This window comes from Bipolaris zeicola, assembly GCF_000523435.1.
Source record: "Bipolaris zeicola 26-R-13 unplaced genomic scaffold scaffold_106, whole genome shotgun sequence".
Taxonomy (NCBI): Eukaryota; Fungi; Ascomycota; class Dothideomycetes; order Pleosporales; family Pleosporaceae; genus Bipolaris; species Bipolaris zeicola.
Window position 1 is genome coordinate 35,591 of NW_006912155.1, and position 26,178 is coordinate 61,768.

The following is a 26,178-nucleotide window of genomic DNA, read 5'->3' on the forward strand; positions in this document are numbered from 1 at the left end:
TGTCACGATACTCGCACTCGCAAACGGCAGAGGATCATCGCGGGCTTATCTGTCCTGTCGCTGGCAACTTACGTAGTAATAGCAGCAGTCTGATCCCGACAACTCAGATGTGAACATCATCGCCCCCTATGCTCTATCTCTGACGACTGGTTACTCGCTGCTGGTTGCTGCCCATTCTTGGCTTCCCTACCATCTCGCCGCGAAGCCCCGGCCGCCGCGTAACCCCTCAGTACTATCCCAGGCTCTTGAGCTACCCATTCGGAGCCACTCCGGTATGGTTCCGCATTCTCACAGGTACTCTTGCTGAGCACTCGGGCGCCAAGATGGAGTGATTCGAAATCTTGCTGAGGAGAAGGTGGCTATGTCCATGACAAGACACGCTACAAGTGCCGGATCCAATTGAGCGATGAGCGCCACGCCGATGCCTATGCTTGCGCACCAGGATTACTGGGTACACTTCACCAGGCTGTACACCGCGCCCTGGACAATTCCGCCGTGAGTGTTCAGAAGTGGGGTAACTCCAAGGTAATCTTGCTTTTTTAGACAGGTCGATAAAGGTCGGGGCTCCCTTGACTACTAATCTTGATGCAAACAGCAAGATCGTCACATGACGGCACGTAGCAATCTTTTACATTGATATACCATCTATCTGCAGGATTAGCTTGTCCTCAACGCTTTCCCCATCTCACAACCATAATCTCTGCCGCCATGGCCAATTTCGCGCACCGTGTTTCGTATGTTGTGAGAGACAAGGACGATGATGACGACCCGAAGCCAGGACCACCGCCACCCAAAGAAACAAACTCTGCTCAAGCCGCCTCTGGCGCTCTTCCCACCGCGACCGAATCCTTGGCCAGTACTGCTCCATCATCGACATCCACAACATTGCCAACGCCACCAAGACCAGGAACATCAGAAACTTCAGGAACCTCAGGAACATCGGGATACTCAGAAGGATCGGGGTCATCAGGGGATAGTTTCGGCCCGGCAGAAAGTGCAGGAATCGGTGTCGGAGTCGCCCTTGCACTACTCGTCCTAGCCCTAGGAGCATGGTTCTTTATACGCCGCAGACGAAAGCGTAGAATGAGCAAAGCCTCGCTCGGCTCATCGACACCTGACGCTGAAGCCGGCCTCGCAAACAAAGAATATGGCACACCCAGCATAAAAGAGATGGAAGCCGGAAGACGAGCGTCTGAGCTGGCTGCTCACATGGCCCCAGTCGAAGTTCCAGGCGACCCAGAGTTTGTGGCCGAGCTAGAAGGCTCAGATGCTGCTATCGGGGCGGTCAAAGAGAAGCAAGATCGCGAGCGTCTCTTTGCTGATGCGCCGCTGGATGAACCGGGTGACCGTGATGAGTTTGGGTTCAGCAGAAATAACAGTAGGAGGAGCGATGTCAAGAGCGGCATCGATTTCAAAGGCTCCGACGTCAAGAAATTTGACTCCTAGCGAGGAAGGGGGGGGGGCGCAACTGCCACTGAATTTTCCCCCATAATCCGTACGTAGATTGCGAACGGCTTACGAATATACATGTAACGAATTTCTCTTGTTTCCCTCCAGCTTTCCAGGTCCCCCGAGAGCTTTCTACTTTTTCCAAGTCCAGAAGAGAGGGTGGTGGAGAGCAAAACCGGATTTGAAACGGGCGTTTCTTTTCTGGATACTCTTTCTACTAGCTCAACATACGTTACATGCGTCGTATTTACTTTGCATGATTGAGAGATGGTTTTGTCTGTCTCGGCCTTCATGGGGGAGCACGCTTCAAGGCACGTGGCCGGCTGGAAAGTGGGCGGTTACAGGCGGCGATATCGGCGAGGCACCTCGCGAAGAGAGATCCCACGACGAGCGCAGCAACGGAGACACATCGCCGCGAGTGGTGCCTGGCGGCGATACCATCAACAGTGGTACACTCCACCGCGTCAATTCGTTATTCGGCTGTGCGGGGTCGGCTTCAGATACCGTGTTCCAGTCTTTCCACTGCTTCAGTCTTTGCACGTACAGCTCTTCTGCTTCTTCTGGCGCATTCTGGGGTTTTCCAATCCCATCTACCTCTTGCGGACGAGTATCGCCATGGAGCTCGGGTGTTTGTCCTGCGTCGAGCTCATAGATAATATGAGCGTCGACTTCGACGGGTGGTGGTGGAGGTGGTAACGTTGCTGCAGACAGGACGGGTGGGGGCGCATGCGGCCACCAAGTCTTCTCTTGTTGCGTTTCGACACCTCCTGCTTCTGGTATCTGATGCTGCAATCCCTGGGCAAGAATGCGGTTCCGTCGTCTGATGGCCAGGAAAGCGAGGATGGCGATGAGGACGACTGATACAGAGCACGCTACACCAATGGCAATGCCGCGCTTGATGCCAGGAAGCGCTGATTCGCCTTCCTCAAGCTGTTCCGCTCTAATTGACCGCGATTGCGTAGGTTGTAGCGTATGCGATAGGATTGGGAGCGTGACCATTGTTCAGAGAATGTTTGATTCGATAATTTTGTAACAACAGTAGAACAGGATCAGATGCGACAAGCTAGAAGGAATATGATATGCATCTTTTGTTCAAGGCAGCTAGCTAATCGAAAGACTTGCCGTAACAACATTGGGCAGGTGGCTGCGGCGCAGCTGTGTGAATCTGGACAATATGCTGCAATCACGGCCCTTGTCGCCCGAACCATGCGGGAGGTGGGCTCTGGCGGTTACAGCAGAGATGGAGGGGGCGGAAATGCGCTCCTCTGAGCCAACCAAGTGTCCCCACACAAGGCAGTGCTGCATGCTTGACACCCCAAATTCAGCCTGCGCGACGGCGTTGCGACAATCTCCAGGTGGTTGGGGAGTCAAAGAAACCATCGTGGTGCAAAGAGGTAAAAGGCCGAAATACCATGGAAGGGGCGAGGCGGTGCAGTGGCTACGGCATTGTCATGTTGCGATGCAAATAGAATCATAGTATCCCCAGATCGTGACCAGGGGCATCTTGTATCGACCCCATATTAACATTGCCGCATATCTCGGGTTAGGCGTTCTTCACCCACACATCCCGAATTTGACATCATGTTCCCGTCGTTTGGGGAGCCGCTGGACCCACAGTCATTTAATTTTCCGTGCTTTCTTGACTATTAGCCTGTGGCGGGCCTGCAATGTGTATCAGCCTCGCTGTTCGCCTAGTACATCCAAACCAAGGTCTAGTCCGGAGTGTGGAGCAATCGTTGTGTTATCCACCCGTCACCTGCATGCACAAACTATCGGATAAAGCTCACCGCAAGCTTTAGCGACAATGCGTCGTCGGTAGCTTGGAATATGCTTAATGCTGTCATGTCGCGCCTGTATAAAGTGAGCACAGTCTCTTTTAGAAAAGTTGTAGTGACAGGCGGTCAATGGGATTCGACTCAGAGTTCGCTTGAACATATTGAAAAAGGATGTTGCATCGGTACAGTTGCTGTATGGTTTTCGTTGTTATCTAGTCGTCTCACAGCAGCACATCAATAACCTTTCCCTTGGTGTACCGCTTCTCCACCGCCATACCACAGAGTGCCCGTGCCACAGTGCAGTCCCTTCTCCTGTCCCAAATTGAACTCTCCTCCGTCAGGAATCTTCCCGTTGTTATGCTCCGGCCAAAACTCCTTCTGGAGCCAGCCATTAATCTCTTCAATCTTACTGATTAGAGCCTTGATCTTTTCCGGATCGGAGACGCCTTGTTCGTTTTCAAAGTCCTTGGAATAGATGAATCGGCCAATGGTGAGATGGCTTGAGGGCACGACATAGCGAGAATCCACATTCAAGCCCGCATCACGACATAGAGAAAACATATCTCGGCGGAGGTGGTGATAGGTGAACTTGTCGTCCTCTAGGGTGCGGCCGTCATGTAGTCCTTCTCCGGCCGCCGGTACGAAGCTCAGAGCCAGCGCTGAAGCATCATAGCCAATCAAAGGCTTAATGAGACGCGCGCGGTGATCATACGTGTAGTCGGTCATGGCTGGGATCTTGTCCCGTACACTATCAACTAGCTTTTGGATCTCTGGGGCAGTCTTCGAGTGCGTCACTTCCAAAGCCGTGATATGGAGGTTGTCCCGCGGCATAAGCCAAAGGTCTTAGTACGTCAGCCTGTCTATCCTCGCTATTTAGCGGTTGTTACTTACTAGGTGCGACGGTGCGTAGCTCTTGCTGCACTCGATGTATCAAGTCTTTGACTTTGTGCGTTGGCCGCCCCCAGAAAACGAAGCAGTTACGCGGATCCTCGAACCCAGGTTCAATGGTGGGATCGCACTTTCGCAAAAGAATCTGATCTATGGTGACACCCGGAAAATCTTCTTGAAGCATTTTGGCTTTTTGCTGAGAGTTTCTCGTGGTGCGGTGTAGCTGGTACTTTTCTTGGATCCTTGCCTACGATGGCTGCTCAGCATGCTAATGATCCAGCGTTGGGATCCTCTTACCGGATCGTCTTCACAAGCTGCAATCAATGCATCGTATGGATTGCTGAAAGCTGAAGTCGAGATACCGCTAAGGTCCTCGAATGTGTTGGCCTGGTTGGACATGATGGTTCTCTCGATAATGTATTTGGGAAGCGGCGGCGGTATGTAGTGGATCAATTGCAATCGGCAGCCTTTGTACTTGTACTTGTACCTGCTTAACTCTGGCCACGTAAGATACGAGGTGTACAGTCTGAAGGGCGTGGAAAAAGGAACAAGCTAAGCAGGCTGCAGGTACTACTTGACTCGCCCATTGCCGTACCAATACCCTCCCCACCTAGGCAACCTATCCGCGTCTTGAGGCTATGCCTACTTCAAACAGCCTGCTGCATGTTCTCGCTCTGGACTTGCTGGCTGAGTAACAGATAATAATTCCAGTTCTATCACTGACCCACAATTGGTCTGAGTACATGAGTACGTACTTGTGTTATGACTCGGTGATGCGGGGCAGTGACATGGCCCATCTCACCCACGTGCTTTCGCTCTCCAACCGCGAACGCGTCGACGCATACGTAACGCGTACCGAACACTTCATTACCCTTTTTTTCCTTTTGTCTCTCGACCTATCTTCACTAGCCATACCAATTTACTTAGCAGCGCGTTTTCTGACTATTATGATATCTAATATGTACATTATGGCTCTCGAGAAGAAAGGATACGGTGAAACACCAATCAAGCATATATTTTCCGCAGAAATCAAATGTTCAAACAATGTTTTATTAAGCAGAACTTCTAGCATAAGTTCTTGGTCAGGAATTCAAGAGATTTCGTCTGCGATTTCACGACCATATCCAGCAATCGGCGGCGTGCATTGAACAGTATTGAGCTTCTTTTGCTCCAAGGCATGCCTCTTACCAAACTCATATTCGCCGATGAAACCCAGAAAGACGCGTAATTCAGCGGGAAATTCTATTTCTATTGCTGTCATTGTATCGTTTGTAAATGCGACTCTGATTACTGGCTCCAGAGCTTTTGTCTATTCATTATAAACGGCCATAGATATATCAAAGACTGGATCTGGATACGATGAAGCAAGAGATGAAGCTAAGTGTCCGAAATTTCAATCAAATAAGCAAACACATACCAGTGGTGTTGTAGTGCAAGAGTTTCCAGTATGTGGACATTCTGCTTTGCATATCTCGTGTCGGTAATGCGAAGTACGTGTAAAAAGAGGCAGTGACGAGCATCTACCGAAATCCACCACTGCATAACTTCAATAGTAGACGGCGGTGCGAAATATCCACGCGAATTGAACTTGAGGTTCTTCCGGACATTCTTGCATCCACTTATGATGTGCAAGCGGTAGATCCAACTTTAAGCTCGTATCTACGTAGATCTAGCATGTAAAGCTCAGGACACCTCGCAGCTAAGTATGCTAAATTAATGTAAGCTTTCTCAGTCAACATCTCACGAGCAAGGGCTGCATTTCAGGATGTTCACAGGCGCTCATATTCCTAGACATTCTTGTGCATTCCACAGTGATTGTTCAAATATGCTCGGATCATTCTTGGGCTCTGGAACGAACTAGATCATCTCTAACATGCTTATTTTGACAATCAATACATCTTGAAAGTATACGGACGAATGCCCTTGAGCACTCCGTGATACAAGGTCGACTTGTAACGTGACCCAGAAGGGTGCGGCTACTGCACACGAGGACCGTGAAGTAGCCGTGATTTTGAGCGCGCAACCAAACAGCCTCCTTCGATATTTCATTGAGGATCATCAGCTGACGGGCCGATAACACGCATTCACGTGGCTCTCAATGTCATGCCTCTTGTTCACCGTGCTCAAAGAAGGCTTCGTGACCTAAAAGGAGATGCAAAGACCGCATGGAGACTTGTCGGGGATCACAACGACTCACCTTCCTGAGATTTTGCAGCAATCAACTTGAACAATAATGCAAGTGATGCAACAGTATCACCGTCGTCCTGACCTACTTGGACGGCACCCAATTGAATTCCTCGAAGCGGATGATCCATCAGGAGCTTAGAAAGAGGATGGCCATAAAAAAAAACAGGAGAGAGAACTGTTATGGAACTAGACTGGATAGTTGAGGCTCGAGCCAAGTTGGAACAAGGTGTTCGCCGAGGTGTGCCAGCGGATCTTCCATCGTTTGTCAAGACTGTCACGATCGCATGGCTCATTCGAAGCGAGTTCGACAGGAACGTATTTGAAGCCTAACTTGACAGCAACCAGCTCTCAATAAATGAATATCGCTAGTCTGATGAACGAAATTGCGCCCCTAATCGTATGTCCGCCCCATATCGCGCGCGGATGGCAATTCCAACTGGAAAAGTTATTGTCTGCTCACGAGTCCAAATTATACAAGTTTCTCGTTTTAGATGAATACGCCTAGTTACAAGCTCCAAATGTCCACAATGTGCCGCCAAGTGGATTTACTATCGTCTCCCGGAAACTTTTTACACAGAAGTACGTATACAAATTGGCACATGTTTTTCGTCTTGCTTGAGTCAGCCATCACTAGCTGTCGCAGCATCAACGCTTCTGTCCACTGAGCCACTCATGAGATACCTAGTCAAATTCTTGTACACAAGACACATGCTTACGTAGAGTTTCAAAGACTCACAAAAGAAGGCGTTTTGGAATCAGCATTGCTATTCAGGAATAAATGTAACATACGAAGCCTTGAACCCCTGTTCAGAAAAAGGACATGACAGCTAAGCAGTACGTAGGCTAAGCTAAAGGTGCTGATGTCTAAATTTAAGGACTTGATGCTTAGTGAAAAGGGACGGCTCACGAGAATCGTGAACAAACTGGGGGTTGGGGTTTTCCATGGGGATGTGGCATCGACAGTGACACTTTGAGGGACTGAGGCCGTTTCGGCGTCCGGCGGTCCTTTTTTCTTCTATATATAGTAAATGGATGTTCGCATGAAAAGGCTTTAAGCATCATTTAGCATGATAGCTCCTAATTATTAACCGTCTTCCACAATTCACAATTAACATAATCGACTTGTTTTCCTGGGTGTCTCTCCTTCTTGGTATGGTCACTACTTCTTGTCCTTTCGGGGCCTACATCTCTCTTCTTTCTCTTTTTTGCGGAAAAGACAACCAAGGTACAAGATCACACTATGGAACAGCTCTTCTTTCTTCGAATGGTACAAACGTTGGTCGCGAAGTGAATTTATTTTGAATAAACTTTGGTCTTTCGCAAATGGTATGAAGGGAGAAAAAAGAGTAAATTCCATCTGTTTCGCCAAACGCCTCGCCATATGCAACATCCCGTGTCGATTTCCTCACACCTTTTCCTGACTGGTTTTTAAATGACCCATCGGTAACTAGCATAACGACCTGCTGTCTCGGACTTTCGGATAATCTTGACAACAGCACCTCTCCTAAGGCCCAAGTACTTTGCAACCGGGTCCGTCGACTGAATTCTGGGTAGCTGAGTCTGCTTCAAACGGTATCGCTGTAGCAGCTGTTGCTTCTCTTGATCGCTCAACAGCACGTGCTTGGGTACAAGCTCGTGCTTTGTGATGTTGACCAGCAGGTCCTGCTCGACAAAGACCTCTACGCCGCCCTTGGGACCGTCGGTGATGCTCGTAGCGCCGCGGAGAAGTCGAATAGCCATACCGGTCATGGCCTTGACGGTGACCATGATTCCGGAGTGGAAGGAGCCGTTGACCAGATGTGCCATGTACTCGCGCAGCTGCTTCATGCCCACATTCTCGTCGGCATTGAACTCGACCCAGATGGTACCGATATTGGGGGTGGGGTTGGGGTTCTTTTTTGTCGGGGCGTCAGTGTACTTTGCCAGCATTTCCTCGGAGGGCTGGCAGGAAAAGTTGAGGCGCGAGCGGCTGCGAGAGGGTTAGTGCTGGCTAGAAGTGAGGGTGCTGTGTAGTGCCTACTCGGGCTCGCCGTCTTCGCGCGCATATCTCCGTGAGAATTCCTCGAGCGACATGTTCATGTCATCCTCAACCACCATGTAGCCCTTGAATCGAGTCAGCGCGCAGTCTGGCATTGCTCACGGCGCAACCTACCCGGTCGTTCATCATCTCCTTGGTGGTGCGCCAGACCCTCCAGAGGCGGATCAAGCTTGGGTTATACCTTTCGCCGTCCATGTTTGCAGTCTCTGGGGTCGGAAGAGGGTTTCGGATACGGATGTGGTGGGGAACGTCGGCGCGAGCGTGGTCAAAGTTGTGTCGCGTCAAAGAAATCTCCAGAAGTTCCAAAGGTTCAGACTTGGCGTGCATGTGCGCTAGCAGCCCTAGCGCCGCTCTTGGGCTAACCCCACCAAGTGCGGCCATCTCGAGCACGAAAGCATGGCCTCGTCAAACGAAATCCCCAACCTCAAGACGCTTCTCGGCCAACGTCGTGGGGGGCCATCAAGAGGAAGAGAATCTGGAAGAGGCGGACTGGGGCGTTCTAGCGAAGAGCGAGCACAGATCCTGGACAATGCCGTCAAGGGTACCGACCAAGATGCTGCGGGGAGCAGGGTGAGCTGTGTAGAGCTAGGATATCTCCACGACCCATATGCCAAACTGTTCGCAACACAGCCGGCTACCAGAAAGCTGCCACTGCTGAACAGAGGAACCTACGTGCGCACATCGGCCATCGACCTTCTAGTCGCCAAATTCCTCGACACCAACCCTTCTGCGCCAAAGCAGATTGTTTCGCTCGGTGCTGGCACTGACACACGCTTCTTTCGTCTCCTCGACCGCTATCCGCAAGTGCGACTGATATACCACGAAATCGACTTTCCTACAAACACATCGTCAAAGATTTCTGCCATACAAAGGCAACCACTGCTTCACAAGAAGCTACTGCATATGCCCTCCAACTCGGACTCGTACCATTCAGATAACTACAACATCCATGCCCTTGACTTACGCTGTCTGGCCAATCCAACAGACGAGGCGCCTCTGCCTCAGATAACGAACCTGGACGCCAGCATACCTACCATGATTCTATCAGAGATGTGCTTGGTCTACCTCCAGCCTTCTACAGTACAGTCAATAATCTCGTCGTTGTTGACGCACTATTTGCAGCCCATGACGCCTGCTTCCCTTGTACTTTACGAGCCAATTCTACCGCAAGACGCCTTTGGTCAAACCATGATTTCAAACCTTCGGACACGTAACATCTACCTTCACACATTGATTGCGTACCCCGGGCTCGGAGACCAGCGCGCACGTTTACAGGGCTATGGGCTGAAGACTGGAGCAAAGGCAGCGGACACGCACACGATTTGGCGAAGATGGATCAATGATGAAGAGAAAGAGCGCATCGCTAGTCTGGAGTTTCTAGACGAGCTGGAAGAACTTGAACTGCTGTTACAGCACTACTGCATTGCATGGGGTTGGAGAGACGGCCAAGAAGATGTCTTCTCCAAGGCATGGGAAGACGTCAAAGAGTAGATTTTGTAGTTTCTATGGATTTGTATGACTAGAAATACTAGGCTCGACAGTCAATCGTAAATATGAAATCCCCCGTGTAACATGTACAAGTTTGTGATGCGGTGGTTGTAGAGTAAACATCAGCACGTGCGCGCGCGACAGAGGACCTTACACGCTAAGCCCTATCCGACGGCGGTGCTTTGAACCCTCTCGTCCGACTGTTGCGACAACAAGGACTACACACCACCTACTCTCTCTAGACCCCGTATCAGCCTGGTAGCAAAGAGACGGTATTCAAATACATGCCATGGCCTAGTCGCGACTGTTTATTTCACATCTCTACCAACTTAGCTTCACCCACCTCAATTCCAAGACAACAAACAAACAACGGTCATTCCCACAATGGCTGTACGCAACACGAACCAGCCATCCTTCAACTTCCTCACCGGCGAAGAGGAGCCTGCGCCTGCGCCAGTAGTTGCGAAACGAGAACCTCTGCGAGAAACCTTCCGAACCACATTGAGAGCCTCCCAGAATGCGCCGCACACGGTTGTGCCCTCCGATCCTATCAATGAAGACCTCCGCGCGCAGCTCAATACGCTGCGATATGAACTCGAGACGGCAAAGCAGGAAAAGGAGATGATGAAGTTGGAGCATGCGCAAGAACTGCGAGACGCTCAGAACCGTGCTGATACCGACTTTCGAAAGGCCCAGCAAGTTGAGGCTTCCAGCACTCAAACGGCCAAAAAATATGAGGCGCTTTCCAAGGAAATGGCCGAACTTCAGACACGCACTGCAAACGAGCGACTAGCACTGGAGAGGCGGTTGCGAGAGAGTCAAGAGAGGGCGCAATCGATACAAGAAGAGTTTGACGAAGTTAAAGAGGAATTGTCGACTTCACAACGCCAGAACGACCACAGGTACAACACCTTGCAGACCGAACACAAGAAACTCAAGGAGAGCATGGAGGAGGTACAGGTAGACTTGCAATCCAAAGTCAACGCGCTGCAGAACACACAGCGAGCGCTCGCGGAAAAAGAAGAGGAGGTTGGACAGAAGGAGGCCGAGATCTTGCGCCTCAAGGCAATTACAGGGGATGCAGAGACGCTAGCAGTCATTAAAAGGGAGCTCTCCGATCAGGTGGCACATATTAAGAAGCTTGAGACCTTGACCAGGGAGCAGAATGCTGAGCTGAAGCAATACCGGAAACAGCACAAGGCTATCGAAGTCGTAGAGGAGGAGAAGAGATCACTACAAAACAAACTGCACATGATGGATGACCTGCAGCGGCAATTGGGCGAAGCGGAATTGCGGAGACAGGTCCTTGAGGAAGAGCGAGACTCTTGGACTTCATACTTGGAGGCTGAAGCCGAGACACACGGCGAGGTACTCTTCGAAACACCCCAAGACCTTGCGCGGGCTTTCATTCAAGAGCGGATAGAGAGGACCGATCTTCTCAACCGGTTGGGCGAGATCAAGCCAGAACTTTCGGTCAGAGAAGCAACGATTCAAGTGCTTGAAGAAGAAAAGGCCCAGCTACAAGCAGAGATCCAGCAGCTCAAGACAGTTGGAAGTACAAGTGGAGCGAACAGCGCCGATGCAAAGGCTCGAGCGCGTCTTGAAAGACAAAAGGCTCTGGCAACCAAGGAGGTTGAGTTTCTGCGTGCTCAAGTAAAGGCCTTTGATGACGAAGAACGCGAAATGCAGCCTGACACATACGACCAAGCAAAGTCTGAGCGGATAAAAGAGTTGGAGGATCTTGTAGATCAATACCGCAAGGAAGTTGAGGCCCTACAAAAGGAGCTTAACAGTTTCGAAAAGCCCGCTCCCTCAACAGCAGGCCAAAAGCGCTCCCTGGAGACGGACGAGAACGAGGAACGCGTTGGCGAGCTACGACGAAAGAACCGACAACTACAAGACGACCTCCACGCGCTCCAAAAGAAGATGAAGATTGTCGAGTCCGAATACACAGCCCAACACACCCAACTCAAAAAGCTCAAGGAATCCTCCCGCACCCGCGTCCTAGAACTAAAATCCAACCCCACCGCCGACGCCGAAGCCCTCAAACTAAGCACCGTGCGCACCCTCCGCGAAGCAAACGCCCAACTCCTCGACCAGCTCGAAAACGGCAAACAGGCCCCTTCAGCCGTGCCCCTCGCCACGCTCGACGCCGCGCGCGATGAACTCGAAGAACTCAAAGCGCAACTCGCCTCTTCGTCGAAGAAAATCGTGCGCCTGAAGCAAATCTGGACCGCCAAATCCCTCGAGTTCCGCGAGGCCGTCGCCTCCATTCTCGGCTGGAAACTCGACTTTATGCCCAATGGGCGCGTCAAAGTTACCAGCATGTTCAAGCCTGCGGATGAGGAAGGGGAGAATAGCATTGTGTTTGATGGCGAGAATGGCACCATGAAGGTGAGTGGCGGGGAACAAAGCGTTTTCGCGGGTGAGATTCGCGATCAGATTGTTTATTGGGTCGAGGGTAGGAAGGAGATTCCTTGTTTTCTTAGTGCGTTGACGCTTGAGTTTTGGGAACGCGGGCCGGGGGGGCAGACGATGCATGGGTGATTTTGATTTTTTTTCTTCTCTTTCTTTTCATATAGACGAATATGGGAGGGAGTGGGCGTTTGTATTCGTGATTGTTGAGTTGGGGGCTTTTCCCTCTGGTGGAATAGGGAAGGGGGACTATATTAAATGATATCCATGTTTACTTTCTCCTCTTTCCTTCTACACTACACCTTTTCTTACAGATATGGAGCTTTTTCTCTCTTCTAAGACACGCAATCATACCATCCCTAACCTTCTCATTTCCCGCTCTACATTCTGGTTCACTGGTGCTCTTGTATCTGAGTCTCTTGCTTCTCTCGCCCTATATGCCTGCCATCCTCCTTGTCCCATTCTACGATCGCGACTTTGGTCCCCCTTTAGCCACGAAAACCAGCCCATGACCCAGCACCACACGAAAAAAGTGGCGGCTAGGAAGTCAAAGCAGAGTAGCGCTGCGGTGCTGGGGTTGATCCACGCGGGCTTTGCGACTTTGGATTGGGACGGAGGCGTGGTGTGCGGATGCGATTCGTGGTCATCATCTCCTTTGTCTTCTTTCTCATACGTGGATGCACTCGTTGCGACGGCCGTAATAGTACTTGTTAGAATATTTGGACTTGTAGACTCTGAAGCATGAGACTTTGTACTTAAGTATATGTGTATTGTTGCTATAGGTGTAGCGGCGAGCGCTGGTATATTTGCATTCGGATATGCGATCGAGGGTGTAGTGGATGCTCGAGTAAGATGCGTGGTTGGTGCGAAATCGAAGACTGATATAATGAGTGTGGACGTGGTCGTTACTGTAACGTTGGTAATGCTGTGCGCAAGTACCGGGGTGGCTGCGTAAAGAATGAAAAGCCAGAGTCCAAGGAGCGTGAACATGGTGAATGTGATGGGCTACAGTGTTTGTGGTACAGGTTTTCTTTGTGTCGATTTGCTAAGGTGTTTGGAAATGAATGGAATGCCACGTCTTGTAGCGAAAGACAGATGAACAGTTACGAAAAGGATAGACAGTGGGATGCGGAGAACATCAAAGACGACGCATGAGAAAACAGCTCTTATACAAAGAAAGGCTGACTGAATGAGCGCACAATACACATGATTTCGCTCAATAGATGTTGAATTATAGCGAGAGGGGTGGCTTGGTGAAGGCGGAAAGCAAGCCACTGTTCTAGTAGTCGGTGAAAAGAATAAAGCCTCTCATATATACACATTCACATAAATCCTTTTGCCTTCATCTCAGGAAATAAAACGCCAGAAAATTCCGCCAAAGCGTGCGCACATGATTTCGTCATGTCATATCTCATCATTGGGCCTTGTCCCATGGCAATGCGAATGTAGACACCCAGTCCGCAACTTCCTTCTTGAGCTCAAGAATCTCGGTAATATCTTCACCTTCACCAACGTATTCCTTGAAAGCCGCGACGCTGGTGGGGTTCTTGCGTCCACTCTCCTCGGCCTTCTTCTTGGCCTCCTTGTCCAGCTTTTGGGTAATGCCGACAGCACGATGCACAACGTCAGCTACGCGCTTAAAGTCGGAGGCTTGGAAGCCACGGGTGGTCATGGCTGGTGTACCAAGACGCAGGCCACCAGGCTTCATGGCTGATTTGTCACCAGGAACAGTGTTCTTGTTAGATGCGACGCCAACGAGCTCAAGGATGCGCTCCACACGTGCGCCATCGACGCCGCGATCCTTGAGATCGACAAGGACAAGATGGTTGTCAGTGCCACCAGAGACGATGTTGTAGCCCAGACCGCCATTTTCCTTTGAGTCGCCAAGTCGTTGTGCGAGAGCCTGTGCGTTCTCCAGCACTTGCAGCTGGTAGTCTTTGAACTCCGGGGTTGAGGCCTGTTGCAGGGCTACGGCAAGAGCAGTAATTGTGTGATTATGGGGACCTCCCTGGTGACCTGGGAACACGGATGCGTTGATGGGGCCTTCTAGGTCATAGAGTTCCTCTTTTCCTTTCTTGTCAACCTTCCTTACACCCTTGCGGTAAAAGATCATGGCACCTCGCGGGCCACGCAGAGACTTGTGGGTTGTGGTGGTGACGATATCGGAGTGAGGGAACGGAGAGGGGATGACACCAGCAGCAACAAGACCTGAAATGTGAGCCATGTCTGAGAGTAGGTAGGCACCGACATCGTCTGCCAGCTTGCGCATGCGCTCGTATTCGATCAATCGACTGTATGCCGATGTGCCAGCAACGATAACCTTGGGTCTGTATAGATGGGCCAATTCAGCCATTTTTTCGTAGTCGATGATGCCCGTCTTCTCGTTTAGTCTGTATGGGAGGGTTTCGTAGTACTTGGAAACGGCAGAAATCTTCTTGGTAGGGGTTTGGTAGCCATGGGACAAGTGGCCGCCATGGGGCAGGTCGAGACTGAGGATACGGTCGTGTGTGTTTAGGACAGCTGAGTAGGCATAGAGGTTCGCGGGGGATCCGGAGAGAGCTGGCGCAGAATTGTCAACTATTATGTGGTTGTTGTTATCATCACGACTGACTCACCCTGGACATTGACACCCCACTCGGCAGGGTTAAGACCAAAAGTCTTCAAAGCCCTTTCCTGGCACAATCGCTCTGCCTCGTCAATGTGCTCATTTCCTCCGTAGTATCGCGCGCCTGGGTATCCTTCCGAGTATTTGTCTGTGGCGTGGTATTAGCTTAGCGTAGTGTTGGGGCGGCGTGAAGCCTACTCTGCATAACACTGCCGAGAGCATCGAGAACTGCTTGCGAGGTAAAGTTCTCCGAGGGAATTAGGTTGATAAAGTGCTTCTGGCGATTCTTCTCCTGCAGTGGTGGTATTGTGAGTATATGCATTCTGGCTCTAGATGCTAGATATAATAACGAACCCTGTTGATAATTTCGTAGACGGTAGGGTCTGCCTGTTCAAGGTCTTGAGAGAGGATCTAATGCTTGTTTAGTAAGGTCCTTATCTCAAAGTTGTGTACTATAGAAGGCACCTTTTGCTGAGCATCCAAAGTGGTAGCGTAGCCCCGCCATTGTCGCAATGATGCTCGAGGGGCGATTGAAGGCGGGAAACGAGAGGAGAGGTGGCGCAGAGGCGCTCTGCAAATCGGCCTGAGGGACGCCATGAGTACTGCGGTGTGTAGGGCTCGAGGAGCGTGGCGCGCAAGTTTATAAAGACAGCCGCGATGCAGCCGGACTCATAGTCTCGAAGCGGCAACCAAACGATGAGCTCCGCTTAATGACGGCGCGAGAGCGGCGCTGTATGGTCGGGGTGGGGTGCGTCGGCGCCGATAAATCGTTTCTCCGGCGGGAAATATTTGCACTTCGGTCGCGCGTCGCTCCGCCTCTCTTTTTCTCTTCACGTAACTAAACCCGAGATGATATGAATGCTTTGCTTCAGTCGCATCCTCACTTGGCCGGCGCAAGCTGGTCGACGTGGGAGCTGCTGACACGCCCCGGCACCCACCACCTAGGGGGACGAGACTCTCTATGATCGGCCTACGTTGCGTAGATGCGTCGTGGCATCCATTGCCCAAGCTCGAAGCATTTTGGAATACGGTGTTTTCGACTTGTTGTCGTGGTCCTGACGCGGCCATATGTACTTGTGTGTAGCATACCAAATTCAATCCCCTTGTTTTACTCTGCTGTATTTCCATGTCTCTCCATCTCTTTCCTCTTGCCTCTCCCTGTCGTATCGCGACCCAATGGCCCACGTGACTATCTCTCCATCCAGGTTCACCACAGCGAAGAATCATGGACAGACGATATCGTATTGTATACATCTAAGAATCCTTACCAACCTAGTACACAATAAAGCCGTGCTAGTTACCTACCCAGCGGACAGGAAAGCAAAACTCCTATACAGGCTGTGCTTCATATCGTCAGCAGTACCGTTTACTCGCGTCTTTCTGATTATCTTCTTGGTTGCGAATACCACTCTAGCATAAAGTGAAGATGGTACGCCTAAGATTAGAAATGATTATAGTGAGTATCGTGGTGGTGATATGAAGCTCCAAAGTTGCCAACTCTCTGGCGTGTCATTGATTTTGGTTGGGTGGCCTGTGGAGAGAGTCGCCTTTCTTGACCACTCGGTGTTTCCCCTTTCTGTGTCCACACACATAAAACAACATCCGCCGAAGTCCGCCGCTTATGAGACTCCGAGATAAATCCGATGATGAGATAGGCTTAGCCCACCCTGGTAATGACCTCGGCATACCCCAGGTTCTCCACAATTGGGGCTGGTGCTTGCAGTCAGCGCCGAACAGAAACAGTATCCGGACGAACTAACGTCATTGTGGAAGTCCGGGTAACGACTTAAAGTCTCGGGCACTCGCGCGCGTCTCAACTCCTTCCTACACTTCGAATTGAGGCTGAACATTAGGTGAGTCCCTGCAGGGCCTCCAAAGCTTAGCGCATAACTAACGTGCAAGCAGAAAGTACTCAACATGCCCTTCTATCCTCCACCATGGGTTCCAAAGCTTCCATTCGATCCGCCCGACTCGATCCCCATCTCCGACTTCATGTTGGATGAGAACTACGGCCGCCATCCGCTTGGTTATTCACACAATCCCTTTACTTGCGGCGTGACAGGCAAGACGTATGAGAGCCTCGAGGTTCGAGAACGCGTCGACTATCTTGCCCGGGGGTTGGCCAAGGAGCTTGGCTTCGACCCAAACAAAGGATCCGAATGGGACAAGGTCATTGCTGTCTTCTCTCTGAATACCGTGAGAACCTCCAATCAAGCGCATATGCCAAAATACTCACATGAATAGATTGACACACTCCCCTTGGCATGGGCCACCCATCGCTTAGGCGGTATCCAGACGCCCGCCAACGCTGCCTACAGCGCCTCTGAACTCGAATATCAGCTGAAGAACTCGCACGCAAAAGCTCTCTTCACATGCGTTCCTCTATTGGAAACGGCACGGGCAGCCGCTAAGAACTGTGGAATCCCTGAAAACCGCATATATATTCTCGAGTTGCCAGAGAAGATCGCGGGAAAGAGCACACCCAAGGACAAGAAGACGGTGGATGACTTCATCCGCGAAGGCTCAAAGCTTGACCGCTTACCACCATTGAACTGGGAGGCCGGTGAGGGTGCTCGAAGGACCGCGTTCCTTTGCTACTCCAGTGGTACCTCTGGTCTGCCTGTAAGCAGTGACCTCTGATAGCCTCTTGCGACTATGCTGATTCAGATGCAGAAAGGCGTCATGATCTCACACAAAAATGTCATTGCCAATACGCGTAAGATGTCCTGGATGCATCTAAAGATAACAATAGATCTAACAATTCTTAGTACAAATTGCAACTTTCGAAAAGCCGTACCGAGACACCATCATCAACGATGTACGAAACCAATCCGACTACACTGAAATGACACTGGGTCTCTTGCCCATGTCGCACATTTACTCGCTGGTTGTCATTTGTCATGCCGGCGTCTACCGTGGCGATGGTGTGGTGGTTTTACCAAAGTTTGAGTTTGAGAATACTTTGCAGGCGATACAAGATTACAAAATCAACGCGTTGTTCTTGGTAAGCATAATGTGATCCTGGACAGAGACACATGCTAACGGATAAGGTTCCCCCGATCATCATTCAAATGACGAAGAATAAAGACTTGCTCAGCAAGTATGACCTCAGCTCCGTCTGGTCACTGTTCACCGGTGCAGCACCTTTGGGACAAGAAACAGCCGAGGATCTGCAAAAGATATTTCCCTCATGGAAGATCAGACAAGGCTATGGCCTCACGGAAACCTGCACTGTTGTAACCTCATCGGCGCCGGATGATATCTGGTACGGCTCTTGCGGCTCCATAATTTCAGGTGCAGAGTGCAAGATTGTAACTCCCGAGGGTACCGAGGTCACTGGGTATGACCAACCGGGCGAGCTGCTTGTCAAGTCGCCTTCAGTTGTGCTAGGATATCTCAACAACGACAAGGCCAACCAGGAAACATTCCAGGATGGTTACATGCGTACTGGAGACGAGGCTGTCATCAGAAAGTCGTCTTCTGGCAACGAGCATGTGTTTATTGTCGACCGCATCAAGGAGTTGATCAAGGTTCAGGTACGTCTGAATATACCATCTGAGGCGTCTGTTGCTAATTACCACCTAGGGACATCAAGTCGCGCCAGCAGAACTCGAAGCTCATCTTTTGACGCACCCTGCTGTCAATGATTGCGCTGTGATCCAGATTCCAAATGAGAAGACTGGAGAAGTACCCAAAGCCTTTGTTGTCAAGGCAGCCTCTGTGAACTCCAAGGATGACAGCACCCTTGCGCGCGAAATCCAGAAGCATGTTGAAGACCACAAGGCGAGATACAAGTGGATTAGCGGCGGAATCGAATTCATCGATGTCATCCCCAAATCACCGTCCGGAAAGATTTTACGACGAATGTTGAGGGACAAGGAAAAGGAAAAGAGAAGACAGACCGGAAGCAAGTTGTAGGATAGGGGAAAATCTTTATCACTCTTATTGGCACAATAGTGCTATCTGTAAGTGATATGAGTTCAGTCGCACTGATTACAATTAGATTAGCGCTACTTAATCTTTGGTTACAGCGGTCTCGCCCTTTAAAAATAGTCACAATCTTCGCAATTCGAACATTGTTTCAAGAGTCACACTGCCTTTCAATCGTACACGCCCAGCGTATTCGATACACATGCGGTAGCGAGAATTTTTGACAAGAGTGGGTCGAGCCCTATTTGTTGCACTGTCCCCACAGCACAACCTGCCTACCACTCAAGAAGATGCAGATGCATTCTGCTCGTCGTTGACGGACCAAGTCAATTCCCCCGAGATATTTACGGACTACTCGACAAATTCTCTTCATGCACTGTTCAAACATGGCTCGGTGGTGTAGTTGGTTATCACGTCAGTCTAACAATCAGTTAGATGCACTGAAGGTCCCGAGTTCAAACCTCGGCTGAGTCAACGTACATGTCTTCTCTTTCTCTTACTGGGAAAGAAAAAGAACATATCTTTTTCTTTTGTTTTTTTTGTTTTGCTCCGACGAGCAAACATACCTGGTACTTGCATTGCGGCAAATGCCATACTTGTTCCTGATCCACTCCCTGGACTAGGGGAAAAAGAAAGCAACTCCCACGTCCCTATGCCTCAATCTCTCTATTCTTTTTTTCTCAATGTCAATTTCACTAGCGAATCCCTTGATACATGACGGTACTAACGCCACATTTTCTTCATCAAAAAGCAAACAGCAAGGCTCGGTGGTGTAGTTGGTTATCACGTCAGTCTAACACCCTGTTAGGCACACTGAAGGTCCCGAGTTCAAACCTCGGCTGAGTCAACTGTAACAGCTACCTCGTCGGTAGCGAGCTATCCTTTTTGCTACTACAATCGTTTTGTGTTGTTGGGGTTCTTGTTCGGTAGTGTGGTGTGCAAGATCCAAATTTTTTTTCCCCTTAGCAAAGTGGAGACATAGAAAAGGCAAAAAAGCCTCGGCCCACGCAATAACTATGCGAACGAGGGGCTGGAACTCGTACTACATAGAATATCATCCCACTGTGCCGTAGGGAAAGAAAAAGAATAGTAGTCCAGTATACACATGTTCGATGTAACATTTAGATTTGTTTTTCTTCTCCCGAGACTACCTACTGGCATAGCAGCCAAAACAAGAAAGTGGTGTATGGGTCGATCTGCACTGACCACTATGAGGAAAAAAACTAACATTCGGACCCACGAACATCCGCTCCACACAACAAACATCCTTACTACTGCAACCAACCAACCACCACTACTACCGGCCAGCCAGCACAACTATGGCAAAAAGAATAAAGGTCTTGCCCGGAATCGAACCGGGGTTGCCGGAAGGCTCCTGAAAGCAAATCAGAATCCGGAGTGATAACCGCTACACTACAAAACCGATCCACGAGCTGTGATTGGTTGTGTTTGTTGGGAAAGAGAAGAAAATAGTGTGTATATATCCTTGATTGCAGTATCTTCATAGCAAGCTAGGGAGTCAGGAAAGCAACCTTACAGGAGTACAGTGATGTCGTGGCTCAGAGTCTTGAGGATAAGATAGGACAATTCAGCGAAGTGGATCAAGTGGAAACGCGAAAAGAGGTCACTGCAGTCCAAATGCTATCTGAACAGGGATATGTAAACCTCACTACAAAGAGAGACTCACTCTCCACACCCCACGTACCATGTATACACATATGCACATGTGCAATTTGTCTAAGAACTGAGGCCATTGGTAGTACAATCACCGGTTTTCTTTTCTGACACGGATGAGCGCATTACTTTTTCAAAGTCGATGTACCATTCATTCTTTCTGTGGACTATCAACCTATGAACCACCATAATCCTAGCCTCGATGCTCTAGTGTTTCACACTGCGCGAATGGCTAGTATTGTCGCTATCCTCTTCCACGCTTAAGCAAGAACAAAAGTGGATATAAAGCGGATAAAATAAAGAAGCAGAAAAGCAAAGATTGCTATGTCGATAAGCTAATCAAAGAGAAAAGATAGTGGCGACGAGCTCCTGTTTTGGGTATCAACAGTGTACAGCAAGTAGAAGCTGGCTTGCAAAAGAATAATTACAACGGGGAATAGAGATGTAGTGTTTGCGCGTGAGCGCGATGGCGTCTATAGCCTTGTTGGTCCGGCCCCCCCTATGAAAGTTTGGCCGAAATGTAAGATACAAATGGCTTTAGAGAAACGATGATAGGAAAGATCTAGTTGAGAATGATGGAACTCAACACTGATGACGTCGAGTCGTATGGGTCATTACCCTAGTATGAAGAAGAAAAGTGATAGGCAATAGCTGAAAGTTGGAATGCGTCCAAATGCGACAGACAACAAAGCAAGGCGGCGAGAAGAAATCGACCATTAAGCATGCCCATTACGCATGAACAAATCGTGACCTGGAGTAGCTCTTTTTAGAAGTTGCGGAAGGGATCGTTACCAATGTCGAAATCAAAGAGACCAGCACCACGACTAGACTGATCACGGGTGCTAGTGCTCCACTGGCTACTTCCACGACGACGACGGTGCTGCATGTACTGTGCCCGAGCTGAGCCACTGGCCGAATGCTTTTGATCACCAAGAGCGTTGTCAATAAACGCCTCCATGCGAACGGTGCCCATGGTATCGAAAAACTGTTGACGGGTTGACGTGCTAGCCTCAGAAGTTCGGGAACTCATTGCACCACCTGTGGGGTTGTATTCTGACGAGGGTATTGACGGTGGTACGCCAGCACTATACATGTCGGATGAGCCGTTCGAGTACACCGACGGTACATGTTGGTGGGAAAAACTTCGGAATGGAACACTCGGAGGAGGCGCGCTTGGGCCAGTCGAGCTCCTCTTCCTGCTGTGTTGTGGGCCACGTCGAATAACAGGTGGGCTGGCAGGTTCTTCTTCCAGTGGCTCTTCGAGATTGGGGAATGAAGGCAGACTAGGCATAGGCTCATCCTGCAACGCGTAGCGTGCCATAACCGGGTTTACCCGGCCTTTCGCCAGACGTACTGAATCTTGAACGCGGCTACGTCGAAGTGTCGCACCTTGGCGATGTTCAGGTTCCTCCATTGGCGGTGGTACAGGTGGCAAAGATCCAACATCCGGCATGGGTGCAGTTGAACGGGCAAGGAAGGAAAGCGCCGTCAACCATAAGTAATGGCGCTCACGCGATGTCGTAGTAAACTTGAGAGCGCGCATTGGGGTAAGGATGAGGATTGAGCGGTTGAACAAGGTCTCATTCTTGGGAGGAGGGCAGTTATCTGCAACATCGAGAACAGACTGAATGATGACTAGGAATATGTTAGTTACACACGATTTTGAAGATGAGAAAGAACTCACGCTTGCGACCGCTCTTTCCCATCAGTGCAGATCCAGATGTTGGCTGCTTGCTGCTCCAGAGAATTGCTCTCTCATACGGTGAGATCCAAACCCAACGTTTGTGTCTCACGCCATGGGTGGCCAGAGAAGCTTCTTCTGCTGCCCGATTGATGTCTGTTGATGTCTCAGGACCGCCAAAGGGCTTCCTCTTACGGACATATTTCCACATGAACTCTCCAATCATTGATGCTGCAATTGCATCAACAACACTTGTTTGACTGGCCGAGCTGTTGACAGAGCCATTGGCAGTATAGCTTGTGGCTGCGGTGGCGTTTGAAAGTTGATGTCGGTGTTGGAAGCCACTAGCACTGACAATATCGCTTGGGAGCGGTGGGATTGAATAGGTGTCGTCATTGTTTGGAGTGGCTGGAAGCGTGGGAGACCTGCTACGAGAGCGGCTAGCCTTTGTTACAGGAGCAGCGGATCGCACTTTCCGTATACTTTCTTTTCTTTGATGCTTCACGCCATACGGACGGCGTCCAGTATACGGACCGCTATTACGGGGTGTCGGGCTTTGCGAGCCCTCGCTTTTGCTCATTGGTTTGTTGCGTGAACTGGACCGGGTAGGAACTGGGAATGGTGGCTTGGGCAAGTAATTGTTTGATGTTATACTGCCAACACTTCCACTGCGAGTACGGGTGTGAACCGCAGAGCTGCTCTGTATCATTGCAGATCGACGGATGCTGGGCTGGCGGCTAATCACTGTACGTTGAGCCTTGCCGATCTTGACCGGTTTCTCCATGGAGCTACGCATTGAAGGCATGTTCACGCTGTTAACCGAGTCCACTGATGGCCTGGGATTCGGCGAGGTTTCCTTGTCTTCTGGCACAGGTGTCGGAGGGTTTACTGGTCGTCCATTCTTCGCATTCCGTGACGATAGCATTGCCGTAGAGTATTGAAGGCCCCTGAAGTCATCATCGCTGAGTTCACCTTCTGCGTCTTCTTCCTCAGACGACGGACCATCGAATCCAGCGAACAGACTGCTTGTGCGGAATGGTCGACTAAGTGCGTCTGAGTGCATCTGACCAGACAATGGCCCGTTATCATTGTTTCCAGGATAACGGTTCTCCACTTCCCTATCCGCAGCCTCTTCGAGGCGAGCAGTGAGATTTTGGCGAGCTGCTATCTTCGATGTGGGCTGTCCAGGGGCATCTGTGGCCAAATGTTGGAAATCTTTTCTGGCGACTCCGTCATTGTTCGTCTCGGGTGTTCCGGGCTTAGAAGAAATAGCAGACGGAAGGAGATGCGGCGGGAGCTTGACCGGTCTTTGGTCAATCCTGATGGGTTCGGTCTGCATTGCCGTTGACTGCATTGGAGCTACAAGATCTCCACTTGTCTGTGTCGATACAGTCTTGGTGCCCGGAGGAAGAATAGGAGCTTTAGGTGACGAAGGCGCTGATGTCGGGGCGTGGATGGCAATCGACGGGATTGGAATAGGAGCTGGCGGATTAGCTCTCTTGGGTATCTTAGGCGCAACATCTGGTTGGACCAAGGTATCTGTCTGTGTGGCTGTGGAGACTAGCTCAACTTGAATGGCTTGTGGCAGGAGTGCCTGTTCCGAGGGCACAGGGATCTTGGGGGTAGGCGGCGGGCTTAAAGGCTCAACGGTCTGTACAGAGCTCGATTTCATGATGCATGTTTCAGAGATGACATGGGGTGTTGAGCTGGCGCTCACGGGCACAGACACCCGTTTCCGACTCTGGTTGGCTTCTATTTCTGCTGCAGTAGATGCACAGTCATTCAGTTTTATCTGAGGAGAAGGTTCGGTGGTTTGCGAACCCGCTTCTATCATTACCGGCTTGATCGGGGATGGTGGAGGAGTAGGTTGGACCCCAGTGTCAACATAGAGAGGGCGTGGCGGTGGAAAGACTAAAACGGTATCGCGTGACGTTAGGGTCACAGAGGACTGCTCTGTTTCGTAGGATCCCTTGCGCGGCTCCGGCTCCTCAACCAATGTAGCAGGGCTATCCCGGGTGCCATGCTGGGACTCATTACTTAAGCCTAGGATGCGTTTTGCTTTTTCGTCAGGCAACATCGACTGTCGCGACTCCCGCACCCTACGCGCTCTCATCTCATGCTCGGTGAAGTCATCAGAATCAAGCTCCAGCTCGTCCAGTTCCTCCTCCTCCTCGTCAAATATGAGTTCATCGGCAAGACTCATACCGTTTCCACGAGTGTACCCATCAGCGCTCATTAGAGACATACGGTAATTCCTTCCAATGCTCTTCCAACTGCTATTACTTCGATCCCTGGAGTGGCGCCCGATGCGAGTAGATGGTCTTCGCTGGGGCGAAGAGCGTACGCTGCCTGCTTCACTCTCTGGCACGCCTGCATCTCCGGCAGCATCTTCTGTATCGCTTGCGATGCGAGCCTCTTCATTGGCCTTTTCGTGCATGGCAATCTCGTCCAGAAGCATCTTCAGCCTAGTCTCGGATACGTGAACCCGTCGTTCCAACGCTCGTTTTTCCCCAGCCCATTCTTCTTTTTCGCGAGCCCACATGTCGTGCATCTTGGTGGAATCGTCATCTTGAGTTCGAGTCCTTTTTTCTGCTGCAGCAAGCTTCTGCCGTAGATCAACGTTGGCTTCCTTCATTTTGTCTCTCTCCCCTGCGATCTCCTCCAAGGCGGAAAGGGTTTCATTCTCAAAGTGCTGAAGTTGGCGCTTGGCTACTTTGCATTCCTTGTTGGAGGAAGCCAGCTGTTTGGCAAGTGTTTCATTGTCAGATCGGGCTGCATCTAGATTGGCCTCCAGATCATCAATGAATCTGTGTTTCGAATCAAGTTCCCGACGTAGGTTAAGAATCTCCGAGACTAGGTTCGCATGTAATGTTGGTGTGAAACGACGGGGGTCAAGAATTGAGATGTTCTCGTCGTTGGCGGCGTCCCCTGAGCCGAACCCTCGGTCAGGTGGCATAGGAGGCGGCGAACTGCCAATGTCGCTGACTGGTATCTCATGATGGGAGCTCCGTCGTGATAAGGAGTCGTATGGAGTTCCAGCGGGTGTGGGTAATGAACGGCTAGCAGCGAAGGCCTCGCTGTCCGAATAGTAGTCGGTAGACATGTTGAGAAGATTATATTGAGGAAAGGTAACAATTGTCTAGGAGAGAGGGTCAGAACCACAACAAAGTGGTGCTGCGGGTGTGAACGGTTCAGCGCATGCCTATGTCCAAGTCAGATTCCGAACAGAGAGGCACGACGAACAGGTTGTGGGGATTTTAGTGACTTGGTTTAGCTCTGTCCCAAAAGTACCAACGAGTACCTGAAAGCGGGGAAGAGATCTGCAGAGTCCCACGACGCAGTAGCTGCTAACAGCACTGAGGCCTACGTACCGGTTGAACTCGCAACAAAACGGTCTGGTGTCGGACGCTCAGTTATTCGGAAGAAGTACAGGCAAATTTGCGATCGTGTGCGGCGTTGTGACGTATTATGTTGTAGGGACGTTGGAGTAAAAGAGTACCGTGGACAATACAAGGAGTGCGACAAATGACGTAGAGTAGATCGCTCTGGAAAAGAAAGAGGAAAGACGGTCAGGTAGTGCGCAGCAGGAAGAACGACAAAGAGAAGCCGTGTAATCTGCTACACGACGCGTAAGAAGAATGAGGAGAAGGACAAGTGGGAGGGACGAGGCACAACTTGAGCATTGCATGCACGACTCGACCATGCATCAGGCTGGGGCAAGGGACGCAGGCACAAGTACGCACAGTCCTCTGGGGGAGACGGGAGTGCCACCAAAGTAGCAAATGAAGATCGCAGAATCAATCAAACCCCATCTGTGCCTATTAAATTTGTTTCGACCTCGGAGCCCGCGAGCTTATGCAGAGCTTCCTACTAGTGCGCACAAGTGACCCTGCAGGCATGCACTTCGTATACCAAGGATCCCCTGTCGCACGAGTCGTCCCGCGCTGTGGCTTTTGCCTGCTGGTCATTGGCTGCGGTCCTAGGTCTAACGTTCCGTGACATGCGTCCCGCGAAGATGGCCAATGTCAGAGCAGGTTACATGTAAAGG

General features: G+C 50.5%; 11 protein-coding genes across 11 annotated transcripts; 4 read left to right on the forward strand and 7 right to left on the reverse strand.

Moving 5' to 3' along the window:
* Nucleotides 1-708: 708 nt before the first annotated feature.
* On the forward strand, nt 709-1,446 carry COCCADRAFT_27350 (uncharacterized protein; the record flags this gene model as incomplete). The annotated part of the gene is made up of 1 exon (XM_007715446.1): nt 709-1,446. One exon carries the CDS (start codon nt 709-711, stop codon nt 1,444-1,446), a length of 738 nt encoding a protein of 245 aa, XP_007713636.1.
* Nucleotides 1,447-1,755: 309 nt separating this feature from the next.
* On the reverse strand, nt 1,756-2,448 carry COCCADRAFT_37944 (uncharacterized protein; the record flags this gene model as incomplete). Its single annotated transcript, XM_007715457.1, has 1 exon — nt 1,756-2,448. The coding sequence occupies one exon, from the start codon at nt 2,446-2,448 to the stop codon at nt 1,756-1,758; it is 693 nt and encodes a 230-aa protein (XP_007713647.1).
* Nucleotides 2,449-3,458: 1,010 nt separating this feature from the next.
* On the reverse strand, nt 3,459-4,511 carry COCCADRAFT_99729 (uncharacterized protein; the record flags this gene model as incomplete). The annotated part of the gene is made up of 3 exons (XM_007715458.1): nt 3,459-4,066; nt 4,116-4,359; nt 4,410-4,511. The coding sequence occupies 3 exons, from the start codon at nt 4,509-4,511 to the stop codon at nt 3,459-3,461; spliced, it is 954 nt and encodes a 317-aa protein (XP_007713648.1).
* Nucleotides 4,512-7,727: 3,216 nt separating this feature from the next.
* Nucleotides 7,728-8,532, reverse strand: COCCADRAFT_99720 (uncharacterized protein; the record flags this gene model as incomplete). Its single annotated transcript, XM_007715459.1, has 3 exons — nt 7,728-8,268; nt 8,320-8,402; nt 8,452-8,532. The coding sequence occupies 3 exons, from the start codon at nt 8,530-8,532 to the stop codon at nt 7,728-7,730; spliced, it is 705 nt and encodes a 234-aa protein (XP_007713649.1).
* A 334-nt stretch (nt 8,533-8,866) lies between these two features.
* Nucleotides 8,867-12,372, forward strand: COCCADRAFT_37947 (uncharacterized protein; the record flags this gene model as incomplete). Its single annotated transcript, XM_007715460.1, has 3 exons — nt 8,867-8,907; nt 9,000-9,769; nt 10,181-12,372. 3 exons carry the CDS (start codon nt 8,867-8,869, stop codon nt 12,370-12,372), a joined length of 3,003 nt encoding a protein of 1,000 aa, XP_007713650.1.
* Nucleotides 12,373-12,588: 216 nt separating this feature from the next.
* Nucleotides 12,589-13,011, reverse strand: COCCADRAFT_71731 (uncharacterized protein; the record flags this gene model as incomplete). Its single annotated transcript, XM_007715461.2, has 1 exon — nt 12,589-13,011. A coding segment is annotated over one exon (423 nt), but the record flags the coding sequence as incomplete, so codon positions are not given.
* Nucleotides 13,012-13,654: 643 nt separating this feature from the next.
* Nucleotides 13,655-15,442, reverse strand: COCCADRAFT_99655 (uncharacterized protein; the record flags this gene model as incomplete). Its single annotated transcript, XM_007715462.1, has 5 exons — nt 13,655-14,799; nt 14,856-14,993; nt 15,044-15,137; nt 15,200-15,256; nt 15,311-15,442. 5 exons carry the CDS (start codon nt 15,440-15,442, stop codon nt 13,655-13,657), a joined length of 1,566 nt encoding a protein of 521 aa, XP_007713652.1.
* Nucleotides 15,443-15,828: 386 nt separating this feature from the next.
* On the forward strand, nt 15,829-16,131 carry COCCADRAFT_99688 (uncharacterized protein; the record flags this gene model as incomplete). Its single annotated transcript, XM_007715463.1, has 1 exon — nt 15,829-16,131. The coding sequence occupies one exon, from the start codon at nt 15,829-15,831 to the stop codon at nt 16,129-16,131; it is 303 nt and encodes a 100-aa protein (XP_007713653.1).
* Nucleotides 16,132-16,464: 333 nt separating this feature from the next.
* COCCADRAFT_99707 (uncharacterized protein) lies at nt 16,465-16,695 on the reverse strand (the record flags this gene model as incomplete). Its single annotated transcript, XM_007715464.1, has 1 exon — nt 16,465-16,695. One exon carries the CDS (start codon nt 16,693-16,695, stop codon nt 16,465-16,467), a length of 231 nt encoding a protein of 76 aa, XP_007713654.1.
* Nucleotides 16,696-16,762: 67 nt separating this feature from the next.
* COCCADRAFT_99706 (uncharacterized protein) lies at nt 16,763-18,763 on the forward strand (the record flags this gene model as incomplete). Its single annotated transcript, XM_007715465.1, has 6 exons — nt 16,763-17,041; nt 17,090-17,467; nt 17,519-17,561; nt 17,614-17,849; nt 17,896-18,381; nt 18,431-18,763. 6 exons carry the CDS (start codon nt 16,763-16,765, stop codon nt 18,761-18,763), a joined length of 1,755 nt encoding a protein of 584 aa, XP_007713655.1.
* Nucleotides 18,764-21,215: 2,452 nt separating this feature from the next.
* On the reverse strand, nt 21,216-25,233 carry COCCADRAFT_99657 (uncharacterized protein; the record flags this gene model as incomplete). Its single annotated transcript, XM_007715466.1, has 2 exons — nt 21,216-22,084; nt 22,134-25,233. The coding sequence occupies 2 exons, from the start codon at nt 25,231-25,233 to the stop codon at nt 21,216-21,218; spliced, it is 3,969 nt and encodes a 1,322-aa protein (XP_007713656.1).
* Nucleotides 25,234-26,178: the final 945 nt, after the last annotated feature.